Source organism: Lasioglossum baleicum, chromosome 5 (genome assembly GCF_051020765.1).
Source record: "Lasioglossum baleicum chromosome 5, iyLasBale1, whole genome shotgun sequence".
Taxonomy (NCBI): Eukaryota; Metazoa; Arthropoda; class Insecta; order Hymenoptera; family Halictidae; genus Lasioglossum; species Lasioglossum baleicum.
In genome coordinates this window covers 16,871,427-16,894,012 of record NC_134933.1, presented here as the reverse complement: position 1 = coordinate 16,894,012, position 22,586 = coordinate 16,871,427, and the positions used below count along the sequence as shown (strand labels likewise).

Below are 22,586 nucleotides of genomic sequence, written 5' to 3'. Positions count from 1 at the left end.
CCGTTCGTCCTATCTCGTTCCTTCTTTGCCGAGCCGTTTGTCGGTCTCTCTCCACCCTTTCCACCGGGCTCTCTTCGCTGCCGCGCTAAACTCTCCTCGTCCCTCGAGGAGGTAGGATTCGACGGTAATGATACGGCCACGGCAGACAACTCCTTTTACCGCGTCGCTCTTCCTCGCTTTTGCTTTTCCTGCTTCTTTTCATCGTCGTTGTTATCGCTCGTTTCTTCGTTCGTCGGATAGCCACACGACGGGCGCGCTTTGTCGGCGAATTCGAAATCCGCCGATTGATCCCGCGCGACTCGCATAAGTTCGTACACCGGCTACCACCGTGTCACCGGGGAGAATCGTCGAACGGTTCTCGCCGATTCCACGAACTAACGGAGAACGATCGTGACACCGAGTCGGCTCTGGTAGCGTTCTCTCTCTCTCTCTCTCTCTCTCCCTCTCTCTCTCGGTCAACGAAGCAATTGACCCATAGCTCGAGATACCGCGCCACTGTGAACGAGATCCGACAATTGGGTCATTCTCGATCCGTCTCGCTCCTATCTGGGCCGGCGCGGCGTCGAACACGGGTGGCAACGGTGAAACAGAAGGAAGACTAGTCTCGCCGGTAAACCGGTAGGGGCCGACTTCCTGGTGTCTCGATGCCACCGCTGGATCACCGGTTTATCGGCCTTTGCCACCGCACCGGTGGTGGTATCGATACGCTTTCCGAAAAGGAGACGTATTCGAAGGATCAGGATCGTTGAGGGGTACCTGGTCGTAGCAACCGCGGCTTTGTCGTGGCGGCGGAGATGAAAAGGATGTAGCGAGCCACACGCCGACAGCTTAAGTCCTCGATAGCCCTGTACGATGCGCCTCCGCCGTGTACCGTGTACCGTGTACCGGCGAGCCATGATCGGAGGGAGAGAGAGCACAGGGATCAGGTTGGAGAAGCGATCGAAGGCGAAACAGGCGAAAGGTGGACGCAGCCGCTCTCGTGCTCTCCTGCTTGCCCAGAGAGCGGAACAAGAAGAACCAAAGGGGGATAGGACGAGCGGGAATAACGGAGAAGACGCGATGCTACCGAGTTTCGTCGTTCGGCGGATCGTTCGGGATTGAGTTGCAGGGTGACACGCTTCCGTCGACGGTGTCGGTTCGGTAACGAGAGTGCCACGGTGAAGAATGTCATTGTAACCGATATCCGTCTTTCGAGGTGGCGCTACCCGGGAGCGGCAGGAGTTCGCGCGGAAAAGAGGCTCCTCGGCGAACGAAAGGAAGGATTTACTCGGCCATGCGTGTCGGATCCCTCGGGACTCTCGGGTGTCTTGAGAGCGCGAAGAAGCGTCAGAGTGGAGGGTCCCAGGCTAATCGTCTTAAATCGCGTTTGCTGCTCGAAACGCGGTGTTTGGCTCGCGGAGCCGAAGAAAGGTCGAGAAAAGAAAACGATAGCGAGCGCGCTCGGTTCTCCCTCCGCGGTTCTCTCTCTCTCTCTCTCTCGCTCTTTCTCTCTCGCTCTTTCTCTCTCGGTAGCGGCAGGTTGCGAAGCGGAGAGGAGCCGAGCCGAGAGGTTCTACGGAGAGTTAAAAGAGGAAAAGAGGGGCTTGGTTGCGTCTCGTTGCCGCCGAGCGGCGCTCACCTGCCTAGTCCGCAACAGTCTCGTACGGTTCGCTCCGACCGGGAGCCTCGTCGCCGATCACGGACCAACGATTCTCCTCTCCTCTCCCCTACCATCGACTGCTTTCCACCTCCGCACGATCGCGCCGCGCCGCGCGAGCTTTTCGACCTTCTTCCTTCACCCTTCTCTCTACCCTTTCGTCCTTCTTCTCGCCTCCCTTCTTCCTCCGTTCCTTTTGGTTCTCTCCGGTTCTCTCGGTTCGTTCTCCCTTCTCCCGGACGTACGCCGATTTCCTCCCGGTTTCCGCTCGGTTTCCAGGCGTGATCTCTCGTGCACACGCGCGCCCTTCGATCGTCGTCCGGGAGAAAAAAAAATTCGCATCTCTTCCTTGTTCCCCTTCGATCGGCTCGAGATATAATCTGCTTCGACGATCGACGGCGGGGGATGTGGTCGCCGCTGTTGGTTCGAGCACGACGTCGCGACGGTGGTGAGGCTGACGACGTCGACGTCGACGTCGATCTCGATGGTGCAGTGAACGTGCTAACGGTGATGTCGTAGAGAAAAACCGCTGTCGGCCCAGGGGTAGGAGAATCGGCAGAAAAAAATTAAAAGTAGAAGAGGAGCAAGACGAAGAATACGAAGAGGAGGAGGACGACGACGACGAAGAAGAAGAAGAGCAGCAGAGAACCAAGGCGAATGGTGGGGCAGATGTTCTCTACTGCTCGGTATATTTCTGGTGGGGGTAAGGCAACACTCAAAGTTCGTGGTGACGTAGTTCTGGCAGGAACGCGACGAGTTTTTGTCCCCGCCGGAAGAAAACGGCAGCTTCCTAGATTCTGACCGCGTCTCGTTGGCCGTGCTTTCGATCGAGATCAACAGGAACTGACAAGCACCGACGGAATCGCGAGTTTCGCCGAACGTCGACGGAAGGGGGTTGAAAGCGGGGAAACCGTAACGGAAAAGTGGACTAAGGGGGAACGCGAACGGGGTAGGGGGACGCGCGCATCGCTCCGCGAAACCGGAAGAGTTCTTGCTTCCCTTCCTTCCGGTCGTTCCTCGATCGGTTCTCCGTGACAGCGGCCATTTGCAATCCATTGCGCCGGCGGATTACGATCCACCCAGGCAAAACAAACGGTACAACTTGATTGTTTTTCCATGGTTTCGCGGTACTTCGGAGAGAGGAGATCATGAAGATTCGACGCACTCAATATTTATATCCGTTCGCGTGTTTCAAAGAGGCTGTTTCCCTTTGATCGGCGTATCCCGAGCGCTAGCGGTCGAAGAAAAAGTCGAGGAAGAAGAACAGGCGGTAGACTGGAGAAGGAAGAAGAGGGCTGCTGCGACCACGTCGAGGAAGATCAGCAGAAGCAACAGCAACAGCGGTAGCAGGAGGAGAAGGCTGTGGTGGAGGAGGAGAAGGACGAAGTAGAGGCAGAAGAAGAAGAAGACGACGAAGAAGAAGAAGAGGAAGAACACGATCGTGTTTCGGTGAAGTGTCGACAGAAGCAAAGACCAGATACGAGAAAGTAGTCGAGAGTGAACGGTCGAGGAGATCGGGTGCTCGATAAAGAATTTCTCCTACGAGACTTCACGGACATTTCCGAAAAGAAGCCGACTGTGATCGAACCTCGTCGCTCGCCACACGTCGCACGACGGGTTCCTCGTAGGTCAGGAATCTCGAGGCACTCCGATAGAGCTCGATTTTCTTGGGATCCGCGTCGATTCCGGATTTCGACGTCCGGCATCCGGTACCCGACGACGCGACACACCGTACACACCGGAGAAAGGAAGCAATTGGCGACCGTCGACGCGCTGTTCCGCGGGGCGGAGGGGATGGAGATGCGCCTCGTTTTCGTGGCGGTCTGCCTCCTTCTCGTCACCCCTATCGCCGGCTCATTCTGGTACGTATTCCTCCTCTCCGACAGTGACATCCACATGGCAGACCGTCTCTCGAATTTCCTCGTATTTCCACGGTATCGAAGACGCACGTTCCACCGTTTAGGTTCCGGCGATCGGTCGCCTCGCGCAATTACGCGAGTCACGTCGCTGTAATCGAGAACGTTACACTTTTACGCCGGTAATTACGCGGGAATCGGCCGATCCTCGGAGCGGTTAAACGTCAGTACTTTCCAAACGTGACGAACTAACGAGTGCTCCAGTTCCGAAGTGCGTCATCTGGGTTATCAATTACGTGGCGCGTTACGCGCACGCGGAATGATTAATGACGCCATAAATCCACCTTTGGTAGTTACTGCTGCTCTCCCCCGTGAGTAAGACCTGTCCCGAGATTTACGGTTTCATTTCTTCACGGTTAAATTGCTCGTTACGTCGCGTACCCGGGAAATCTCCGAGTCCTGTTCGTCTCCGGATGCCAAAAATCTCTAGTCGACGAGTGTCGCGAATCCGTGGCCGTGGAGCGACGCACTTCTCGTGACTGCATCGTCGCCTGCCGTTGCTGACGCGAGCCAGGTATCTCGAGGAACAGTAAATTATTCGGTAGCTCGAGCTGCACGAGATGCGTACCCGCGTTTATTACGTAAATATTTGTACTACGATAGAGACCGTTATCGCTGCCCTACCATCCAAGGTTCCAGCATCCAGAGACGAGGCAGCTTCGTAAACGCTCTACCGGTCGTTCTTGTCCTCGCTGTCGTCGTACATTGTTGTTCGTCATCGTTCGTCGTCGTAGTCGTCTCGTCCGATTCGTTTTTCGCAGCGATTTTCTCGGAGAAACTCGTTTCGCGTGCGGTCGTCGCCGGCTGGAACGCGCAGGTAAAACCGACGAAACGCTATACATAGTGAATACCGGAGCCGCAGGGCGAAAGGTGACGGAGGTCTCTCCCAAAGGTCGAGCAAATATTTGTCAACGATTTAAAGGGGATTTCTGCGCACAGTCGACGCTGTACCGTCGCACCTCGCCCACCTACCTACCTGTTCCGCGTCGTCCACACGACCGAGTGTTTGATAAATATATTAGAAGGTTCGTGGTTTGTTTCGACGACAGGTATTTAACAGGTATTTAAGTGGGTTCGAGGAACCTTTACCGCAAGCGTTATTCGACTCTTTCGGTAGCGATGTCGCGTCGCAACGTCCGGGACTTGGTTTATCAATCGTTCGCGGGCCTCCGGATCCTTCGGCTCGAATTCGAGGGCCGATTACTCGATCGGGGAACCGGATTCTCTCTCTCTCTCTTTCTCAATCGAGATTCCCCGGTTTTTTCGTGACGAATACTATCTTATCCTCGTTCCCCTCGTTTCGCCGGACGATCCGAAAATCCTGCCCGTTCCGTTCCACGCACTGCAGCGGAGAGACGCGCGCGGCCTCGCTAGATCCGTACGATCCACGGGAAAGAACAAAGACGAACGAGCGAACGAGCGAACGAGTAAAGAGGCAAAGAAGCGAGCAGCGAGGATGGACAATGGTCTCGCTCGGAGCGTCACCGTAAATCTCGTCGGGCGCGTATAATTTGTAAGTCGGCAGCAGCCCGGTTTCGTCTCTTTTTCTCCAGCTTCCGCGCTATCCCGCCTTCTCTCTCTCTCTTTCTTTCTTTCTCTCTTCCCTGGCAGTGTCTCCGTTCCTCGCTGGTCAAACCGCGATCCGTCTTGAAACACGAAAGTCGAGAGCGAGAACCCGGGACAGCGGAGCGGATGTGAGCAGCTTCGAGCGCATTCTTACGAACGCGCGTCCTCGAAATTCGTCAAGGAGCCGTTCTCGATCATTAACTTTTGCAAATCGCTCGAGACCTCTTTCCTTGATCTCTGTTTGCTCGTTGCATAGGGTGCAACCTGTTCGACGGATCGCAGCGCGCAGGTTGGGAAAGGTGACCGACGATCGTTGTCGCTCGGCCACGGTATCGTAACGACCAGTTGCCGATAATACGATAAGGTTCGGTCGGGTCGCGAAGTCGGCCAATGAGCCGCGGTGGGCAGTCCACGGCTACCTTCTCGCTGGTTGGACAACCTGGTACTCCCACCAGATGCGCGGTCTCTCTCTCTCTCTCTCCATCTCACCTGGCCTCTACCGTTTCTTTCCCGCGGCGAGTACAGTCATAATCGTAAGACCGGGCAGACCGTGTGACGCGAGGTCACGCGTTTCGCATCGATCGACCAAGCAGGCCGTTGCGGTGCGTTGTTGCTCAAACGAATTCCCGAAACCGCGTTTCGTTCGAAGCACAGTCAACCCTCTTATACCCCGAATGATTTGTACCGCGTTATATTTTGCTCCAGACTAGCTTGAACTAAGCAATTTATGTATAGCGAGACTGCTTAAGCTAATTGAGTTGTATTATATGCAGAGGAACCGCATTATAAGGGCACAATTTGTTACCCCGCTTTTGTATCTAGCGTTTGTACATGTCCAACCGAGTATGCCCCGGTAAAGGACCCTCTGTGTCGTTCGGGACCGCATGCGGGTTTCAGTCGAACGTTGATCGTTACAGAAGACTTGATCGTTACCCGCCGTACCCGCGGTACCCGGGTGCCTCGTCTCGAGCCCGTTTGCTCCCGATAGGGAGCGTATTTCGGTCATCTGCAGTCTCTCGTAGTGCTTATTTTCGGCGCGAACGTTCCTCGAACATTTCACCGAGGATTAGTAGTATTAGTACCCTTTCGCTCACGGGTTTACCCACTCGCAGTCGTAAAAGCCTGTGCTTTTCGTTCGAACCAGGGACGCGCGCTTGCTGCCAACATAAACACGGAAACTTTGTTCCCTTCTCGCTGCTACGTTTCATCGACGCACCGTCGAGTCCTCGGCGTTCTTCCTCCAGAGCTTCTTCCGCGATCGTTCTCTCTTCGAAACGGTCGCGAGGATAGCGCAATCTCCCGCCCGCTTATCCACGGCCAGCTTCGATTCGATCTACGCGGACGGAGCGATAAATTTAGTGGTCGGCTCTCGAGTCACGCGCGCACTCCATCATCCTCAACCGCGACATCTCGATCCCCCACTTGCAAGACAGAAATAATTTTGTCCGGCTCTGATTTACCGCCCAACCGACAACATTACCGAGATTCTGAGCGCGGTTCCCTCGCGGAGGACTTTACACGAGGAGGTAATACGGTCTTCTCGGTCAAGCTGTAGGGGAAGGTTCTCTTCCAACGGTTCTGCTATACCTCTTCTCGTTTCACCGCTCATTTTCATCGAGCGAACCACTTGTTCGTTCCATCCGCCGCCGTCTGCGAGATCGATCGATGTAACCCGTTCGCGAGCATTCCGAAACGAATTGTTCCGTCGAACCGTTGAATCGTCGCGCTAAATGCCCGATTTGTCACGGTCACAGCTGACTGGAAATACGCCGCCAATTGGCAACGACACGCATGACAGAAACGAAGCGCAACGGCACGCACGAACCGCGAGCCGCTGACCCAAACTCCCCTACGCTTTTCAATCTTCGCTCACGGACGGCTCCGCTGATATTCGAGAAATGTTCGAGTCCGGGCCGAAGCGAATACTCGTTGTTGGACTGGGGATCTTTATGCAAAGGCGAAATGGTTAGCATCGATCGCAAGAAGTAGCCACACTGGTCCACGTGCTCGATCTAGCTGTTCATTAATATCGTAGCACTATTTAAAAGTTTAAAGGTATTGTCATTTAGGTGGTTGGACTCGTTTTGATATCGGCTACAATATTATGAAGTCAAAAATACATATTGACTTTTAAAAATTCAATGTGACTGTAATTATTTATGCATTAAACATTTCTTTTCTAATTCTTCGGATTGAAATTTGTGGACTGCTGGATGTTGATTAAGTTTAGTTTTAAACATTTTTTTCTCAGATTATCGGAGGAGTCTGATAAATCAGGTTTAGATTTTAAATAGACACAATAATCAATCATTTTTGAAGTAATGGATTTTATAAACATAATTGTAAATATTTTATTTAAAACTGTGCGAAAAACATAATATTAATTATAAGAAACAAAAATATAATGTTTATAAACAACAAGAACAATTGACATTACATCATATTGACAAATCATTATTGTCATTACAATTGTCATCACTTTTTAAATGCTTGTTCTAATCACAATTTTTAATAAATCTCATTAATTTCATCGTTTTTGAATGTCATGGACATTTAGTTGCTTTTTTACCAAATGGACAGCTAGATCGAGCGCGTGGACCACTGTATTCTTCTCTTCTTTAACAATCTCGATATATTCAAAACGATGTATTGATATTCTTCAATTCATTTAATGTTTCTACTAAATGACGTAGATCAATTATATTCCTACATTACGATGTCATTTTAACATTATTACATCATTAACTAACGTGCTGGAAATCAATAAAATAAGAAACTAGTGATGCAAAAATCATTATCACGTCAGGCTGGACATAGGATTTTCTTATAAATGTCCGATGAAACAGAAGCTTTCGTAAAACTCGGATTCTAGTTCTATGAAGGATTTGCGTTACTCAATTCGCACGGCAACCTTAAAATACTCGATTCGTCGATTGAACTGGGAAATAGCGATGGCTCGATGATTGAAACTCCGCGTTTAGCGATTCTGTACAGACGTGTTCGACTCGCAGTGTAATGGGTTAACTCGGTTAAAAACGTACTACCGGCAGTGCAAATGAATACTCGTCGAACTAGACTGCTGATTAAGAGCCATTGAATATCGGGTGATCGGTGAACGTAGAGACCAAGGAGAATCGATTTCCGTGGAATGTTTCGACGAGGGCGCAGCTGCGTTTCCCTGCTCGACGTTCGTCGCGGAAGAATTTGAAATTGTTCCGCAGCCGCTATGCCCGGAATTTTAAGACCCTCGCGTTATCCGGGCTTACCACTCTAATTTTATTAGTACGCGATTCGGTTCGATCGGATTTCATTAAACCGCGTGCCTGGAATAATCGGCGGAACGCGTACGTGCCCCGGATACGGCAAGGAAACGGAAACGGTGGTCGATTGCGTCGCGAGAGCAGTCTCTCTTCCGCTCGAGCGATCGAGAGGCTCGGCAAGAGGAGTCTCGAGCCACGAATTCCTGGAGCTTCTTGGGAAATGACGGCCAAAACGCGATCGAAACTTCCGAGCTAACCCTTGCCACCAATTTGTTCGGACATTCCCGGGGCTTTGGCCGGGTCGGCGGGTCTTTTTATCGAAAAAATTAAGAAAAAAATCGTAAATTGTAAACGTTTGCTCGAAAAGAAAGCTCTCGGAGAGCACCGGGCGAAAGCAGCGGCAACGGGCCGTGTCTCCTTGCTCTCTTTCGTTTGCTTCCCGCCTCCTGTCGCGTGGCTTCTCAACGCGCGGCAAAGCAACAAGAGGATGATTTAGATTAAGTGCGCATATTTAGCCGGCACGAGCCCTGTTGTGACTTTCGACTTCCGCTCGGTGTACTTTTTTTCGTGTTTTCTTCTGCTCTTTCTCTCTCTCTCTCTCTCTCTCTCTCTCTCTCTCTCTCTCTCTCTCTTTCTCGTGATTCTCGGCACTGTCGGTTGATGAATTCCTCCGTCGACGGGACTCGAGATCAACGGGTAAGAGAAATTAGCGTGGTAGACGGGATCGATAGGACCGGTCGATCCCTCGAGGGTCCTCGGAGGTTCCCGATTTCCGTCGTGTTTCCTTCCTATCCTCGAGGGCCTCGTCCGGTCGGTGCGAGATATTCAAGGAATTCGACGATGGACCGAGGCATCTCGCGTTCCTCTTCTGCTCGTCCTGCTGCTCGCGTTCCTCGTTCCATGCCTTCTTCTTCGGGGTTCTTTCGGCAGTCGGGGGACGGTCCGTTCTCCTTTTTCTCGCGCTCTCTATCGAGAGCTTCGTGTTCTCTCTCTCTCTCTCTCTCTCTCCCTCTCGATGGGCTCCGAGGCTTCGAGGTTCCGAGGCATCCTAGCATGTACAAGCCGAGCGAGGCCAGCTACGTTTGCTCTCTCGTCACTGTCTATCCGAGCAGACAGCGTGGAGCTGCCTTCGAGCAAAGTGAGTGCGTCTAATGAGGCAATAAATAAGTCGACCGCCCTAACCGGCCTCTCCACGCTTTTCGTTCGCGACGACGTGTCCATCCTCCAGTTCTTTTCTTGCATGCGCGTACGCGGCCACTACCACCCTTTCCTCCTTCCTTGTCCTTCTTTCCTCCTCCCGCCCCGGGGAATACCATCCCATTCCTCGTCCGGTATCGATCCTCTCCCAGATTCTCTCCCCGAATTTCATCGACTTTCGATCGTCTTTCGCGAGCAAGCATCGCCCAAAGCGTGTTCTTGACCACTCCAACTCCAACGCCATCGAACCGATCTCGTTCGGTATTAATAGCCCGCGAGGCGAGTAAACGAGCAAACGAGCGAGCGAATCGTCGGAAGACGAGAGACGCGTTCGCACTAATAACGTCGTAAGGTTACTCGTAGCGAGAGATGTATCGGCAGACCGCGCGGATCGGCGCGTTTATTTGCGTTAGGAGAGGCTAGCTGCGCGCTCGTTAAAGAGCCAACGCAAATATTCCTCGGCTGTCATCCTTTGAACCGTAAGTTCGGGACAGTGTCACGCAGCAGGGCTCCTTCACTCTTCCCCAGTTTCTGGTTTTCTCGGCTAGCGACGCGTCGCGTCTCGTCATTCGCCGTATTGTTATCAGAGACCGTCGAAAAAACCGAGAGACAACGTTCACTCTTTCCGACTCGCGAGCTCGCGCGACCCGCTTCGACGCGGTCCGCCGGTGAAATTGGCTATTTTTAGTGTGCGCGCTAGTTCCTCGTTTGTTAGCACCGAGATAAGAGAATCGAGTCGCAACTTTCGACTCCTCGCGCGAGGAGAGGGAGAGACAGAGGTTTACCGGGTTCCCAGGGAAACCGTGAAACTCCACGTGCCGTTACCGTACTTTTTCGAGAATCGACCGCGTGTCCGGTTCTGGTGGGTTTGTCGAGGGTGGCGTGGTCTGTTAACGGACGATCCGTAGTCAGAGGCATCGAGCTCGGAATATCAGAGTTTTTGCTCGTTGTTGCTCGAGATGCGACCGTCCCGTGAGAGACGTTGCACGCATCATATTTTGCCGGTCGAACAAGAGCGGAAAGCGGAGCATAGCGGAGCACAGTGGAGAACCAGAGAGGGGAGGAGAAACGTTTAGGGTTTTTTGTTTCGGGGGGCGAGCTGTGGTCTGCGAGCAACCGGCTCGGTTTGCGCCGAGCTTCGATCTCTCCAGTTCGCGAGTTTCTCGCGAATTCTTGTCCGCGTATTCGACGTTCTTGTCCTCGCTGTTACAGTCGCCGTCCGAGGCAAAGAATCCTCTCGCCCAAATGACGATGTCACCGGCGCGGCGCAGGACTCTCCGCCGCGCCGCGCCGCGCCGGCCGTATTACCGCTCGGACTTCTCCTGTTTCTTCTCGGTGTTCTTGTTCCTCCTGTTGTTCCTGTTCTGGTCGCGGTTCGTGCGGAACGAAAAGCGGCAGAGCCGTCGCTGGCCGCAACCAGCGTCGTACACGGGCGCGAGCAACCGTCCTTAACGGAATTATTGCCATTAAGGTCGTTGCATTCCCGAGAGGCCGTTGTGTACGCGCCCCGGCATCCAACCGACGCAGAACTAATGATCTTAATTAACGTTTCGTAACGAAGGTCGCTCCGGACTGTCTTCCCGCCCCCTATCCTTTCCATCTGCCTCCTCTTCGACGTTTCCCCTTTCCTTTCGTTTCGTCTCGTCTCGTCCCGTCCCGTCCCGTCCCGTCCCGTCCCGTCCCGTCCCAGCTCGTCTCGTCTCGTCTCGTATCGTTTCTCTTCTTCCGATCGGTATACGGGTCCTCTTCTTCTGCCGGTTCTCGGACGTTTTTACGTCCGGATCCCGGTCTCGATCCTTCGTTCGTCCCTGTTCTTCTTGCTCTTCTTCTTCTTTCTGGTCCCGAAGGAGAGAACTCGCGGTTCCCACCGTGTCCGCGATTCCCTTCGACTCCGATTTCTCTTTTTGCCAGACCGTCCGAACGCTTCTTTCTTGCATCGGTTCGGTTCGCCGTGTGTCCGTTTCTGGATAGTTCTTTGCTGGTACCCTGTCACGAGTACAATGGCTTCGGAGATTTAATTACCGTAATGGCTGCGCCGTGTCCACAGTCCCTTTTGTTACTCTTTACCTATTCCGGCTCTCTCGGCTTTCAGGGGGGGCTTCGAACCGATCCGATCCGATTCGACGGTGAACCCCCATCGGAAAAACCTTTTCTCAATCGAACCGTTCCCCCTGAAAGACGAATACCGATTCACGATTCCAGGACCGTTGGAAATCAGCTGGTGATGGACCCGACGCTGATCTGCAAGAAAACCAGGCGACTGAAGGGCAAAATGGCGGAGATCTGTCGGAAGGAGCCCTCGTTGCTCAAGGAGATCGCGAGGGGTGTGCAGGTCGGCACCAGGGAGTGTCAGTATCAGTTTCGAAACCGTAGGTGGAACTGCACCACCATCCGAAGGTCCCTGAGGAAGATTTTGCTGAGGGGTGAGTAACGAGAGGAAACCGCGTAACGACGCGTGGACAACTAGAGCGGATCGTGCGCGCGGACCGTTGGGAGATTAGGCGAGCCGGATGTCGATTACACGCTGCTCCCTTTCGAGCCTCCGGACCCTGATTCGTTACGATGAAACGCGGCCGAGAGACCGGACGGAACGCCTCCGGAAGACGTTCACTCCTCGGGGCCCCGTTTCGCTCTCGAGCTCCGCCTTGACATTGATCGCTCTATTCGAGACGAATCGCGACCGATCGATGAAGCGTCCGCGTCCTCGCGAATCGGAACGACTCTGTTCGCCGCGCCGCGCCGCGCCGCACCGTGCCGTGCAGGTTGCAGCAACGATCGGTCCCACCGATCTCGAAAATCGTTCGCGTACACGCATCGACGTCGCGTGTCACCGTTCGGGATCCGTAAGCGGCGTAAACCTCTCGATTCTCGGTCCTTTTTTCGTTCCATTCCGGTGCAGGGGGCGTTTCGTTTCGCAACAGACGATTAACTATCACGGTTAGACTTGTACGGTGAGAGACCAGTGTCCCTTCGGTAGGTGTTCGTACCCGGATCTCGTGAAATACGTACGATCTCTCGAGCGAACGATTTTCCTGGAATCGAAACGGTCTGAATTTTTGGTTCGACTAAATGGAACAAATCGGTCGGCCGATCGAACGAGGTCTCTCGAACTCGGGTTTGAGTTGGTGCGCGCGAGGCAAGATTCTCACGCGACTGGATTAGCGCGCGTTCCGAGCCAGACGAGAAGGAGAACGAACCTGTCCGCGTGGCTCGCTTAGTTACCCGTCCGATGTATTAATTCCGGGTGATCGAGCACGACAACTAAATCGAAGACAGCGTGTCCAATAGGCCGGACTGCTCTCTAGGTTCCGCTATCAGATCGGTGCCTTTTGGTAGCTTGACAGATTGACACTGTCCGTCGGATATTAGTGGCAATATGTTCCCTTAATTAAAGGCTTCATTGCCGGACAGGGCCTGTCCTCGAGGACCGTTCCGTTTCGTCTTCTTCTCTTCTCCCGTTGCTCGTCTCGTTCGCTCCTCTCGTCTCTCGTTTCTCTTCAGCTCCCTTTTTCGACATCCCCCGTTGGCCAGGATCGCGAGATTACCATCGATCCTGTCGATCGTGGTTCCTGCGCGGACCCGATACGATTCGTCAGCGGGCCAAGGGCCGAGGGAGCCGAGAGAGAACCGAGAAAGAGCAGTCTACAACCACCGGGGCGCAGCGTGCCGCCGCGACGCGTGGATTCCAGGCTGGACGATCGATGATCGAATTATATCCGACACTGTCGGCGATGCCTGACGAACGGCGCTCTCCCGCTCGGAGAGATTCCAGGCGATACGGTTCGTCGTATTATTTCACGACCGGACTCTCCTCGGTCCGTCTCTCGAACCTCCACGGGATTAATTAACCCTCTCCCCCCTCGGCCTCTCGCCCTCTCCGTTTAATATTTGCTACACGCGCAATCTTTCCGCCGCACGATGGAATTCACGGAATCGAATTCCGATACCGCACACGCGGCGGAACGCGCAGACCAGTCTCTCGGGTCTCCCGAGACTCGACCGGACCGACGGGCTCTAATTTGCGTTCCACCTGGCGCTTACGAGCTTCCCTCATCCCACAAAAACGATACCACGCCGTAAAGACGACAAAGTCTGATTATATTATGCTTCGTATGGGAATCGTAAAGATCTTCGCTGCGGCTGCGTCGTAAACGACCGACAAGCTTCCGTTGCTACCGATTTCCCTCGTGATCGTAATTAGCAGCGCGGCCGTCGCACCGGTTGCTTTACGTCGCGTCGCTTCCTGTCGTTTGCAGTTGGTCTCCCTCTCTCTTTCTTCCTCATGGTCGGGAAAACGAAGGTTTCTTTAAATCTCGAAACGGTAGTCGGCTCTCGGCTCGGTTCGGTTCGGCACGGAAAAAAGGTAGAACGGGGCAGGTACATAAATCCCGACCGCCGCGCCGGGTGCGTTATTGTCCGGCGTGGATCGATGACAGGACCGACGATGTGTTAACCGGTCGTTTCGGGTGACAATCCTGGACGTCGTCATTTATCTGCGGCTCCGGGCGACGACAGCTCGCCCTGGGAAGTCCTCGGCAAGAAGAATATATCCGAGTTTTTGGCCCACCCTCGGCGACGTTGCTGGGTACTACCTAAAACATGCTTTTGTTACGTTCGCAGAGGTCGCAAACGCGTCGGCCGTGTATTTGCAAATACGCTCTCAGCCTGTTCTCGGACCTAGTAAAACACGTCCGGGCTTCTTCGGGTAAATTCGAGTGACCTCGAGGAGGTCTCTGCTTTTTAGGACGGACCATTGGTCGAGTTTCGGATCGGTAACGGGGTAGAGAGAAAAATTCGTGGTAGCCGGGTCGGTCGATCCTCGGGGCTGGAAGGATCGAACCGAGGAAAAATTCCTAACGGGCGTGCACAGAGGGAAAAGGCGAAGAGGGCCGAAAACACAGGCACGCTACCGGCGGCGCCTATCTTAATTCTCGATTGACGTTTATTTATCTGGCGACGTTTAATTTTTATGGGCGCGATCCGGCCGATAGGTTAGCCTCGCAGGTAGCTCCCGCTGTGTGGTCCGAGTTCGGAGGAAGATCCGAGGTTGGACTGGTAGAACATTCGTGGACGAGCAGCACCTCTTAATTGAGGGGTGCCGCGTGTCGCGATAAGAGGAACACGGGCGTCAAAACCCGTGGAAAGAGCTACCTAGGGGGAAACGAAAGGAGGAAGGAATTTATTGTGCTGCCACACGGCCGCTGCGTTCCCTCGTTCGGCACCGCGGGTCCAGCAGCGATCCGAACAACGACGAGACCACGGCAAATCTCTAGAAATCCTCCGAGAGCCAACCTCGATACGCTGCCTATCTCTCAGTCAAATTAACAGAGTGGTTCTGTTCTGGTTCGGGGTTCCGAGTTCCCTCTCGGTTCACCCGAGGATATTCCGTGCCATGAAATCAAAACAAATTGTTCTTTCTACTCTCGATCGTTTTGGGGGACACAATTCGGTTCGACCGCCGAGATTTCGGTGGCCTCCGAGGACGAACGCGGGTGAACGACCGCCACGGTACCTCCGTACGCGTCCAACTTTTCCCAGAGACGGTTTTATCGGTGATTTTCGCTTGGTTGTGGAGGCCTCTGCTACCTCCGACGTGTATCGCCTCGAAAACTCGTGTTCGACCGACATTTCTCAGCTCTAACGACGATGCTCACCTTGGCGCGTTAATAAACTCGAACCCCGACTCTCGTGCAATTCGATTGGTCCGCCGAATACATACATACGTTCTTGCACCGATTTCATTCGCGCTAATTGCCACGGTCTGTTCGATTCGACAATGACGGTCTCGAGAATTCGTCGTGTTTCTGGACACGACAGCGATTAAGCGATCAAGCATAGTAGCTCCCGTGGGAATAAAGAGGACGGTTTACGCTTAATAAACCACGCTTTCGACCAAGGTGGTCCGTCGGATGTGCCGTCTTGGTCCCGAGCCGCTTCGAGACACACCGGGTTTCGCGTTTCTCGGTAATAGGGTAGGAGTGGCGAGCTAAATGGAATCGCCACTAAATCGGAGGCTAATTATTTGGCGGCAAGAGCGCAGCGAGCGGCGTCGCCGGCTCGTAAAAATTCGCTCCTGAATATCTCATCGGATCCCCGATCCCGCGTCGCTGGAATCTTGCAGTAAACTCGATAACTTACGACTTGGTGTTCTGCCGTCTCCGTGGCTCGCGATCCGATCGTTTTCCTCATCGGTAGCTCGTCGAAACACCCGAGGTTTGCGCCGCTGTTTCGGAGCTCCGCGCGAGGATGAGCGAAGAGGAAACGAGAAGAGAGAGGAGAGCGAGGAGAGCGAGAAGAGCGCGCGGTACGATAATCAGCAAGCTAAAACCGATTTAGCGCCGTGGCGCTAAGTGTTTTGTCGCATCACGAACTCGGTGCTAACTAATGCGCTCCGTAAAGGACGCGGATCCGTCTCGGACGCCTCTCTTTCTCTGCTCTCTCTCGCCTCGAATATTTGTGCGTTGGCCGACGCGTTTTCCACGAGCTGGAAACCGACACCTGCGTCTCCGAGATTGCCACACACGTCGCGGCCGATCGGTTCGTCGCGATTTCTTTCTCGGCTCGCAGAACCACGCCGGCGAATCGACGCTTTGCTCGTCCGAGAATGTGTTTCTAACGGTTCGGCACCAAGAAACGGTCCTCGATTCGAGGAATCGCGCGAAACTCAATTGACACGGTGCGACGCAGGTGGAGGGGAGAGCCAGGCAGATCTTCCCAGGTAAGTTTCAGCGAGGTAATTTCCAACGATTTATCCGTAGCACTCCAGCAGCGAGACGGTGGTCGACTCGTCGACACCCTCGCCGCAGGAAACAACAATACGCGAGCCATGAGCGCCGATTATGGGGGAAGCGTGTCTTCCGGCTGAAAAGGGAAACTCGAATTTTTTCACTTCCAGCGAGTTGTCGAAGCCGTCTCGCGTCATCGTCGCGGCAGGAAGGAAATTGCCCGTGACTAAACGAGCCTCCGGTGTTCACTGTCAGCGAGAACCGTAGTCTTTTCGGCCGTTCATCCTCGACTCTTTTCACCTTTTCACCGTCTTGACGCTTCCCCATTGTGCGGCGGTTCCCTGGTCGCATACCGATCCACGTTCTCAATTTAAGACGGCGCTAGGCCGCCTCGTTTTCGGTAGGTCAACTGTACCGATGTGTTTCGATCGACTTTTACACCCTGTTCACACACGGCGGAAACCGCGCGGATCCATAGCCGTCTTCATATTCGTTCACACCTGTCCTCCCTCACCAACAATCCAAAAGGCAAATCGCGCGACCGAAAACGCGCGGTTTAACCGATTCACAGCCACGCGGAGCGATCCCGATTTTGTTCGGCGTGTCGTAACCGTGATCGTTTACAGAATAGATGTGCCGAACTGAAATCTACTTCGTCGCAAGCTTCGGAATTTATCTAGAGCGTCGAATATAGTCGACCATTTTACTATAAATAGGCGACCACGTCCGAACAATTCGCGGTACTCGATTGACAGAGAACTACGCGGATTATAATTCCCCGTTTGGCGACAAGGGACAGCCGTCGTCGTGCGTCGTTTATTCCGCTACAATTCTGGATGCAAATGGGTTAAATATCCATAGCGGGCGCCGCGCGACTCTGATACTTTTCCCGGAGACTGTACACGACGATGGCTCGATGTACCGTGGAGATGCGCAGCCGGTATTCCCCCACAAAGGATTGACAATAGCAAACAGTTTAATGTCCCGTACGTTTATTGTATCTCGGCTACCGTGGCTTTAACTTCCATCGGGAGAATCGGAGAAAGGGTGAAAGGAGAAGAGGAGGAGACACGAGAGAGGAAGAGGAACGGGGGTGACGGAAGGCCTCGCGAGGAAAGAGGAGAGCGGAATGCCGGGACAGATCTGTTATTCTGTTAGACTCTGGCCGTTCGCCGGTGACATTTGAATGCTCGGTCGATTTCACGAGTCGCCGAAGGGAACTTGCCGGAGAGCAAGAGGAACACCGGGAGGGAGAGAAAACGAGAACTTCCATATCTTTTGCGTTCTGCTCGCAGCGTTCATCGTTCTGCGTTCTTCGTTCTCCGTTTCAATGTGGCTCCGCGCGGTCCCTTTCGCCTCGCGTTGCGGCTCCCGCTCGGTTCAATCCGCCGCCTCGTATCTCGTCGAGGTCTGGCCTCTGCTGCCTCGAATCGCGTTTTCCCGGCGAATTCCCCGCGACGACTCGGTCTAGATGCGCCTATGTCGTGATGGCCAAAGAAAAGAGGAACGAAGAGAAACGGAACGGACGGATAGAGAGAGGATTCGCCGTAATTACCGTGGTATCTTCGAGTCCGGGCTCCTTCGGCTGGCAAAGAGCACGCGGGACGATGGGTGTCGACCGGCCGGAGACAGAGAAAGGCAGAGGAAGAGGGAGAAAGAGAGTCGGGGAGACCGAGGAGAAATTCCTGCGAGAGAAGAGAATCCAGCGGTGATACCGCGCCGCTCAAAAATCTCGCGGAATCTCGAGAAAAGGCGAGTGGCCGTTGCCGCAATTGGTCATTGGGCGATTTTTGCCGGCATTCATGCGTCCGTTCTCGCTGTATTTATTGGAGAGGTTTCTCTCGTACTATCTGCTATACACGGGGGTTAACTAAACGCGTATCCCGCGCGTCCCCCCCCTCTCCCCTCACTCCTCTCTCTCCTCCCGTATTCGATATTCTTCTCTTTATTTACGAACGCGGCCTGCAATTTATGCCCTCGGTCGCCTACAGCCCTCCTTCTCTGTTCCTCGGCTATCCTTTCGGACCACCGGATCTATTCGCAATTAGAGCGGAGACGAGCAGACGGTCAGGTAACACGGCATCCGGTCTCTCGAGCGCGATACCACTCGACGAGATTCGTTTCGTTTCGTTTCTTCTCGTTTCGTCCCGTTTCGTCCCGTTTCGAAAAGGGCCGACGCGAAATCGCCGAGAGCCGATTTACGGACGCGAGTCGATCGATGCACCGGTCGGCCGCTCGCGATCTATTGCGCACGAATCGGCGCATCCACCGCGATAAATCGCGAGCCGGCCAAACAAATCACTCGTCGAGACCGATCGATGGTATCTGGCCGCGTCGATCGACCGAGCCGGCGACATAATTCCTACAATGGCGGCACGATGCACCGCGTCGTCGCAAATTACACGCTTACATAATCCCACGGACCGATTAATCACCGCGCGATTTACGACCGAGTGTATACTCGAGGCTACGCGCTCCGGAGCTGAAGATCGAACTCGCGCGCGCGCTCCTCGACTCGGCGACGATTCGCGCGAAAATTCCATAAATCAATGCGCATCCAATGTGCCGCGAATCTACGCGATTCCGCAATTTCACGGCAATCAACCGAATACCGCTCCCGTCTACGCGTCGCTCTCCGATCCACCGTGTACATCTTTGAATCGCACACCGTTTAACCTTTTCGGTGCCAAGCTCTTCTCCCATTCGGTCCGTAAGAGTCCGTAATCGGTCGGTAAATGCGCGCTTTCGTTCTCGAACTGTAATTTATGCTGTCATAGGCTCTGTAGCTTATCTAGAGCATCGATTAATTAACCGGAGAACCGCGACGTCGCGCTTCCCACACACATTTCCCGATGCGAAGCGACAGAGACGCGTTTGCACCGCTACTGCCAATTTTCTGGTGGATGGTTGCAAAGGTTCGCACCACCGAAACGATTAAAGGCCCACTTAGCGCGGTACCGATGCATCGATACTCTCCTCTTTTTCCTTTCTCCTCCTTTCGATAGGAATTGTTGAAACTCGCCAGGGTGGATCAAATTTGATTAAAACCACTTTTAATTTCTACACGGTTTATTCGGACAGAAGAGATATAATACACGAAGCGCGCTTATTTACATACATCAATTACGTTATAAAGAGGCGGGAGATTTAAGACCCCCACAGAGGAATGAATACGTCGACGTTGGTCTGGTGTCGTTTGTGCGCGGTGCTGTTAAACTTGCGACAGCTTTACGGCACCGTGTTGCTCGCGGTGCAAGAGTTTCGGGGCAGATCGAGTCGGCGAAAGAGATGGTCGACGATCCATCTCCGAACGGAAGCGCGATCGGTGTTCGTTCCCGAGCGCGTCGGTTCGCGAGTAAACGCGAAAATCAGGGGCGACGCAGAGGAACGGAAGAGGCAGGGACGAGAAGGAACGGTGGAAGAAGAAGGAGAAGAAGAACACTCGCAATTAAACACGGCGTAACTCTTGCTCCGAGGATAATGCCCCGGAATGCTGATAATTGGCTGAGCCGTCGAGGCGACCCGAGACGATGGCCGCGGTCCGTGCACCTGGCAGCCCGGCACTGCAAGATCATCGGCTCGCGATCCCTCGTGTCTAATTGATTCGAAGTGATTTATATTACCTGCTGCTTCTCTCCGCCTCGAACATTCCCCGACCCCTCGACCACGCTCTTTTACCTTTTCTTCGCCGCTCTGCACAGCAGTGCCACAGCTTTGCACAGCTTTGCGCCGCCTCGGTACCATCGAGCACCATGAGTCTGTGTATAGTATACGAGGATCGCGGCCGCGGTCGATCGCGAGACGAATTTCAACGCGTCGAGCAGCGAGGAACAGTCGCGCGAGAGCCGTCCTTTCTTTTCTCGGTTGCGTTGCTTCGACGGTGGAGACAAACGGGCTACCTGCTAATGATCGATCGGACTAGCGATCGCCTTACCTCATATTCACGGGGCGCAGGATGAACGCACGGGAGATCATACGATTTCGTCGCGTTGAAAGATCGATGAGAACTCGCGGGAACGAGGGGAACGCGATCGCGATCGAAAGAACGGCGAGCCAAAGCAAAGGCAAGGGACCCGGCCAACTGGCAACGAACACAAACTCGGGCCTCGGGGAGCTCGGATGTAACGGCGAACGGCAGCAGCGATCGAAGCAACAGGCAAGGAAGGCTTTCGCTCTCGAACCTCGATATCAGATCGCTCGTATAAAACTATCGTATCGTTTAAATACGCACTGAAAGGTGAGGCGATGCATCGGAAGATACGCGGGCGGTGGCAGGCTGGTTCTCTCTCTCTCTCTCTCTTGGAGCCGCGTCTTCTCGTTCCGTCTGTACGTTCGTTCATCCGTCCGTCCGTCGGGCCGTGCGTCGATCCGCGCCGAAGATACCCGGCTGGAATCCATGGGAACCACCGAAGAACCAGACTTAACGCGTACGTGTAACCCCTTCCCGCGTTCTCGCGCCCATCCAGAGAGGCCATCCCGTTCCACGTTACCAGTTCCCCGATCCCCGCGTGGTTTCGGCGCTCCTCTACCAGGGTATCCTGCTTCGAGGATTTTTTCCGTCGCGTTTTCACCGTGGCGCGATGTCGCTCGAGATTCCGCGTCGCGTGCTTTGATCCGCGACATTAGTATGCCCGACTGGTTTCCGCCGGAGCGTTTTCGAAACGGATAATTGCTTCGCGGCTCACCGCGTTTCACCTCGCCTCTCGTCTCGCCTCGGCGCGGAAACGCTTCGATTCGATCGCTCCCCCGACCGGCAGATCTGCCCGCGATACTCGACCGGGTACGGCGGGTCTCCGGCGTCCTTCCTCCGTTTCCCGCGGCCCGTTCGACCGAACCCGTAATTGGCCCCGCATTCCGCGTTACGATTATAAGTTAATCCAGAGACCCGCAAGATTCTATCTGTCGCGAGCGAGTCGAGAGCGAGTCGAGCGAATCGGGCGACGCGAACTCTGCTCGCGCGAGAGAGTCCAAAAGGACTCGCACGGGGCAGCGGCGCGGCGGCGCGGCTCCCTGATCCTGGCGAGAGGCGAGACGGGCGAACCTCTCGAGAGCCGAGAGAAAGAGAGAGCTCTTGGACACGCGGAAGTGGAAAAAAAAGGATTCGAGAGAGAGAGAATTTGCAAAACCCGGATGCCCGGAGCAGGTGAGAGACAATGGGTGACGGAGATAGAGAGGGGGAGGGACATGGAGCACACCGCTGCTGCACGGATGCGGTGGTAATCTGCCGTTTTGAAAAGGGGTGGAACTCCGCCGTGTTTTGTCCGCCTAATGATGGAGTGGAGACGTGACAGGTGAAACCGAATACACACGCCACCGAAACCCGTCGTCGCGCGGCCCTCTTGCTCTCTTCGCTCTCCCGCCCCTGCCGCCCCCTGCCACAGAGACCTTTCTCCTTTCCCGATCGTGTCCCCTTCGCATCGACTCGTTGTGCGATCTTCAGGATTCGACTGTCTATTTTCAGATACCAGGGAGACGGGTTTCGTGAACGCCATCACCGCGGCAGGCGTCACCTACGCCGTCACCAGAGCCTGCACCATGGGTCACCTCGTCGAATGTTCCTGCGACAAAATGACGTCGAAAGGTAAGAGTCTTCAAATTAGCTACCCCTCACCGGAAGCTTCGCTTCGATCTCGCGAGTCGCTGAAACCCTGTGTGCAGGTAACCGTCTCGGCAAGTTTATCCCGACCCCCGAGATCCAGAAGAGTCTGCCGACCGAGGGCGACTGGGAATGGGGAGGATGCGGGGACAACGTCAAGTTCGGCTTCAAAAAGTCGCGCGAGTTCATGGACGCTCCCTACCGGAAGCGCAGCGACATCAAGACGCTGGTCAAGCTTCACAACAACGACGCCGGTCGTCTGGTAGGCAACTTACTTACAAGGCGGTCGTCTGCCCTTATAACTCAGACCCCGTCTAACTTTCTTCGTAACTAAAAGTCTACATCGAACGCAACGTTTCTGTCGTTCTATTTGATCGAATACCGTTACACCTCGCAAAACACTGACGCGAACAATCTATAGTGAAATCTCATTTAACACGTTCGCTTCCACCATGAAGTTTCAATGCTCATCTTCATCGTTCAAATGCTTGAAACCATTTAAATTCACTTAAATATTGAAAGACTATCTTTGAGTAAATTGTGGGATCGTGAATGTCGTACATAACTGACGGTAGTAGCGAACGTGTTAAGGATCTCATCCACTCAACTACACCGCGCATGAACGATATCAGACCAACGACACAATTAATTAACTTTCGGATAGGTGGACTCATCCACATTTGCATGGTC

The 22,586-nt window shown here is 54.0% G+C and overlaps 1 protein-coding gene across 2 annotated transcripts in view; it reads left to right on the top strand.

The window, feature by feature from the left end:
* Window positions 1-22,586, top strand: part of LOC143208622 (protein Wnt-6) — a 69,404-nt gene that overhangs the window by 33,761 nt on the left and 13,057 nt on the right. Inside the window, exons 1-4 of one of the 2 annotated variants that reach the window (XM_076423176.1) lie at window positions 3,130-3,498; window positions 11,778-11,998; window positions 21,762-21,881; window positions 21,959-22,158. In XM_076423176.1, the coding sequence (XP_076279291.1) occupies window positions 3,431-3,498; window positions 11,778-11,998; window positions 21,762-21,881; window positions 21,959-22,158 (609 nt within the window). In that variant the 5' untranslated portion in view covers window positions 3,130-3,430. Of the gene's footprint in view, window positions 1-3,129; window positions 3,499-11,777; window positions 11,999-21,761; window positions 21,882-21,958; window positions 22,159-22,586 lie in introns of those variants that run through there. The other variant, XM_076423175.1, reaches the window with a different exon arrangement.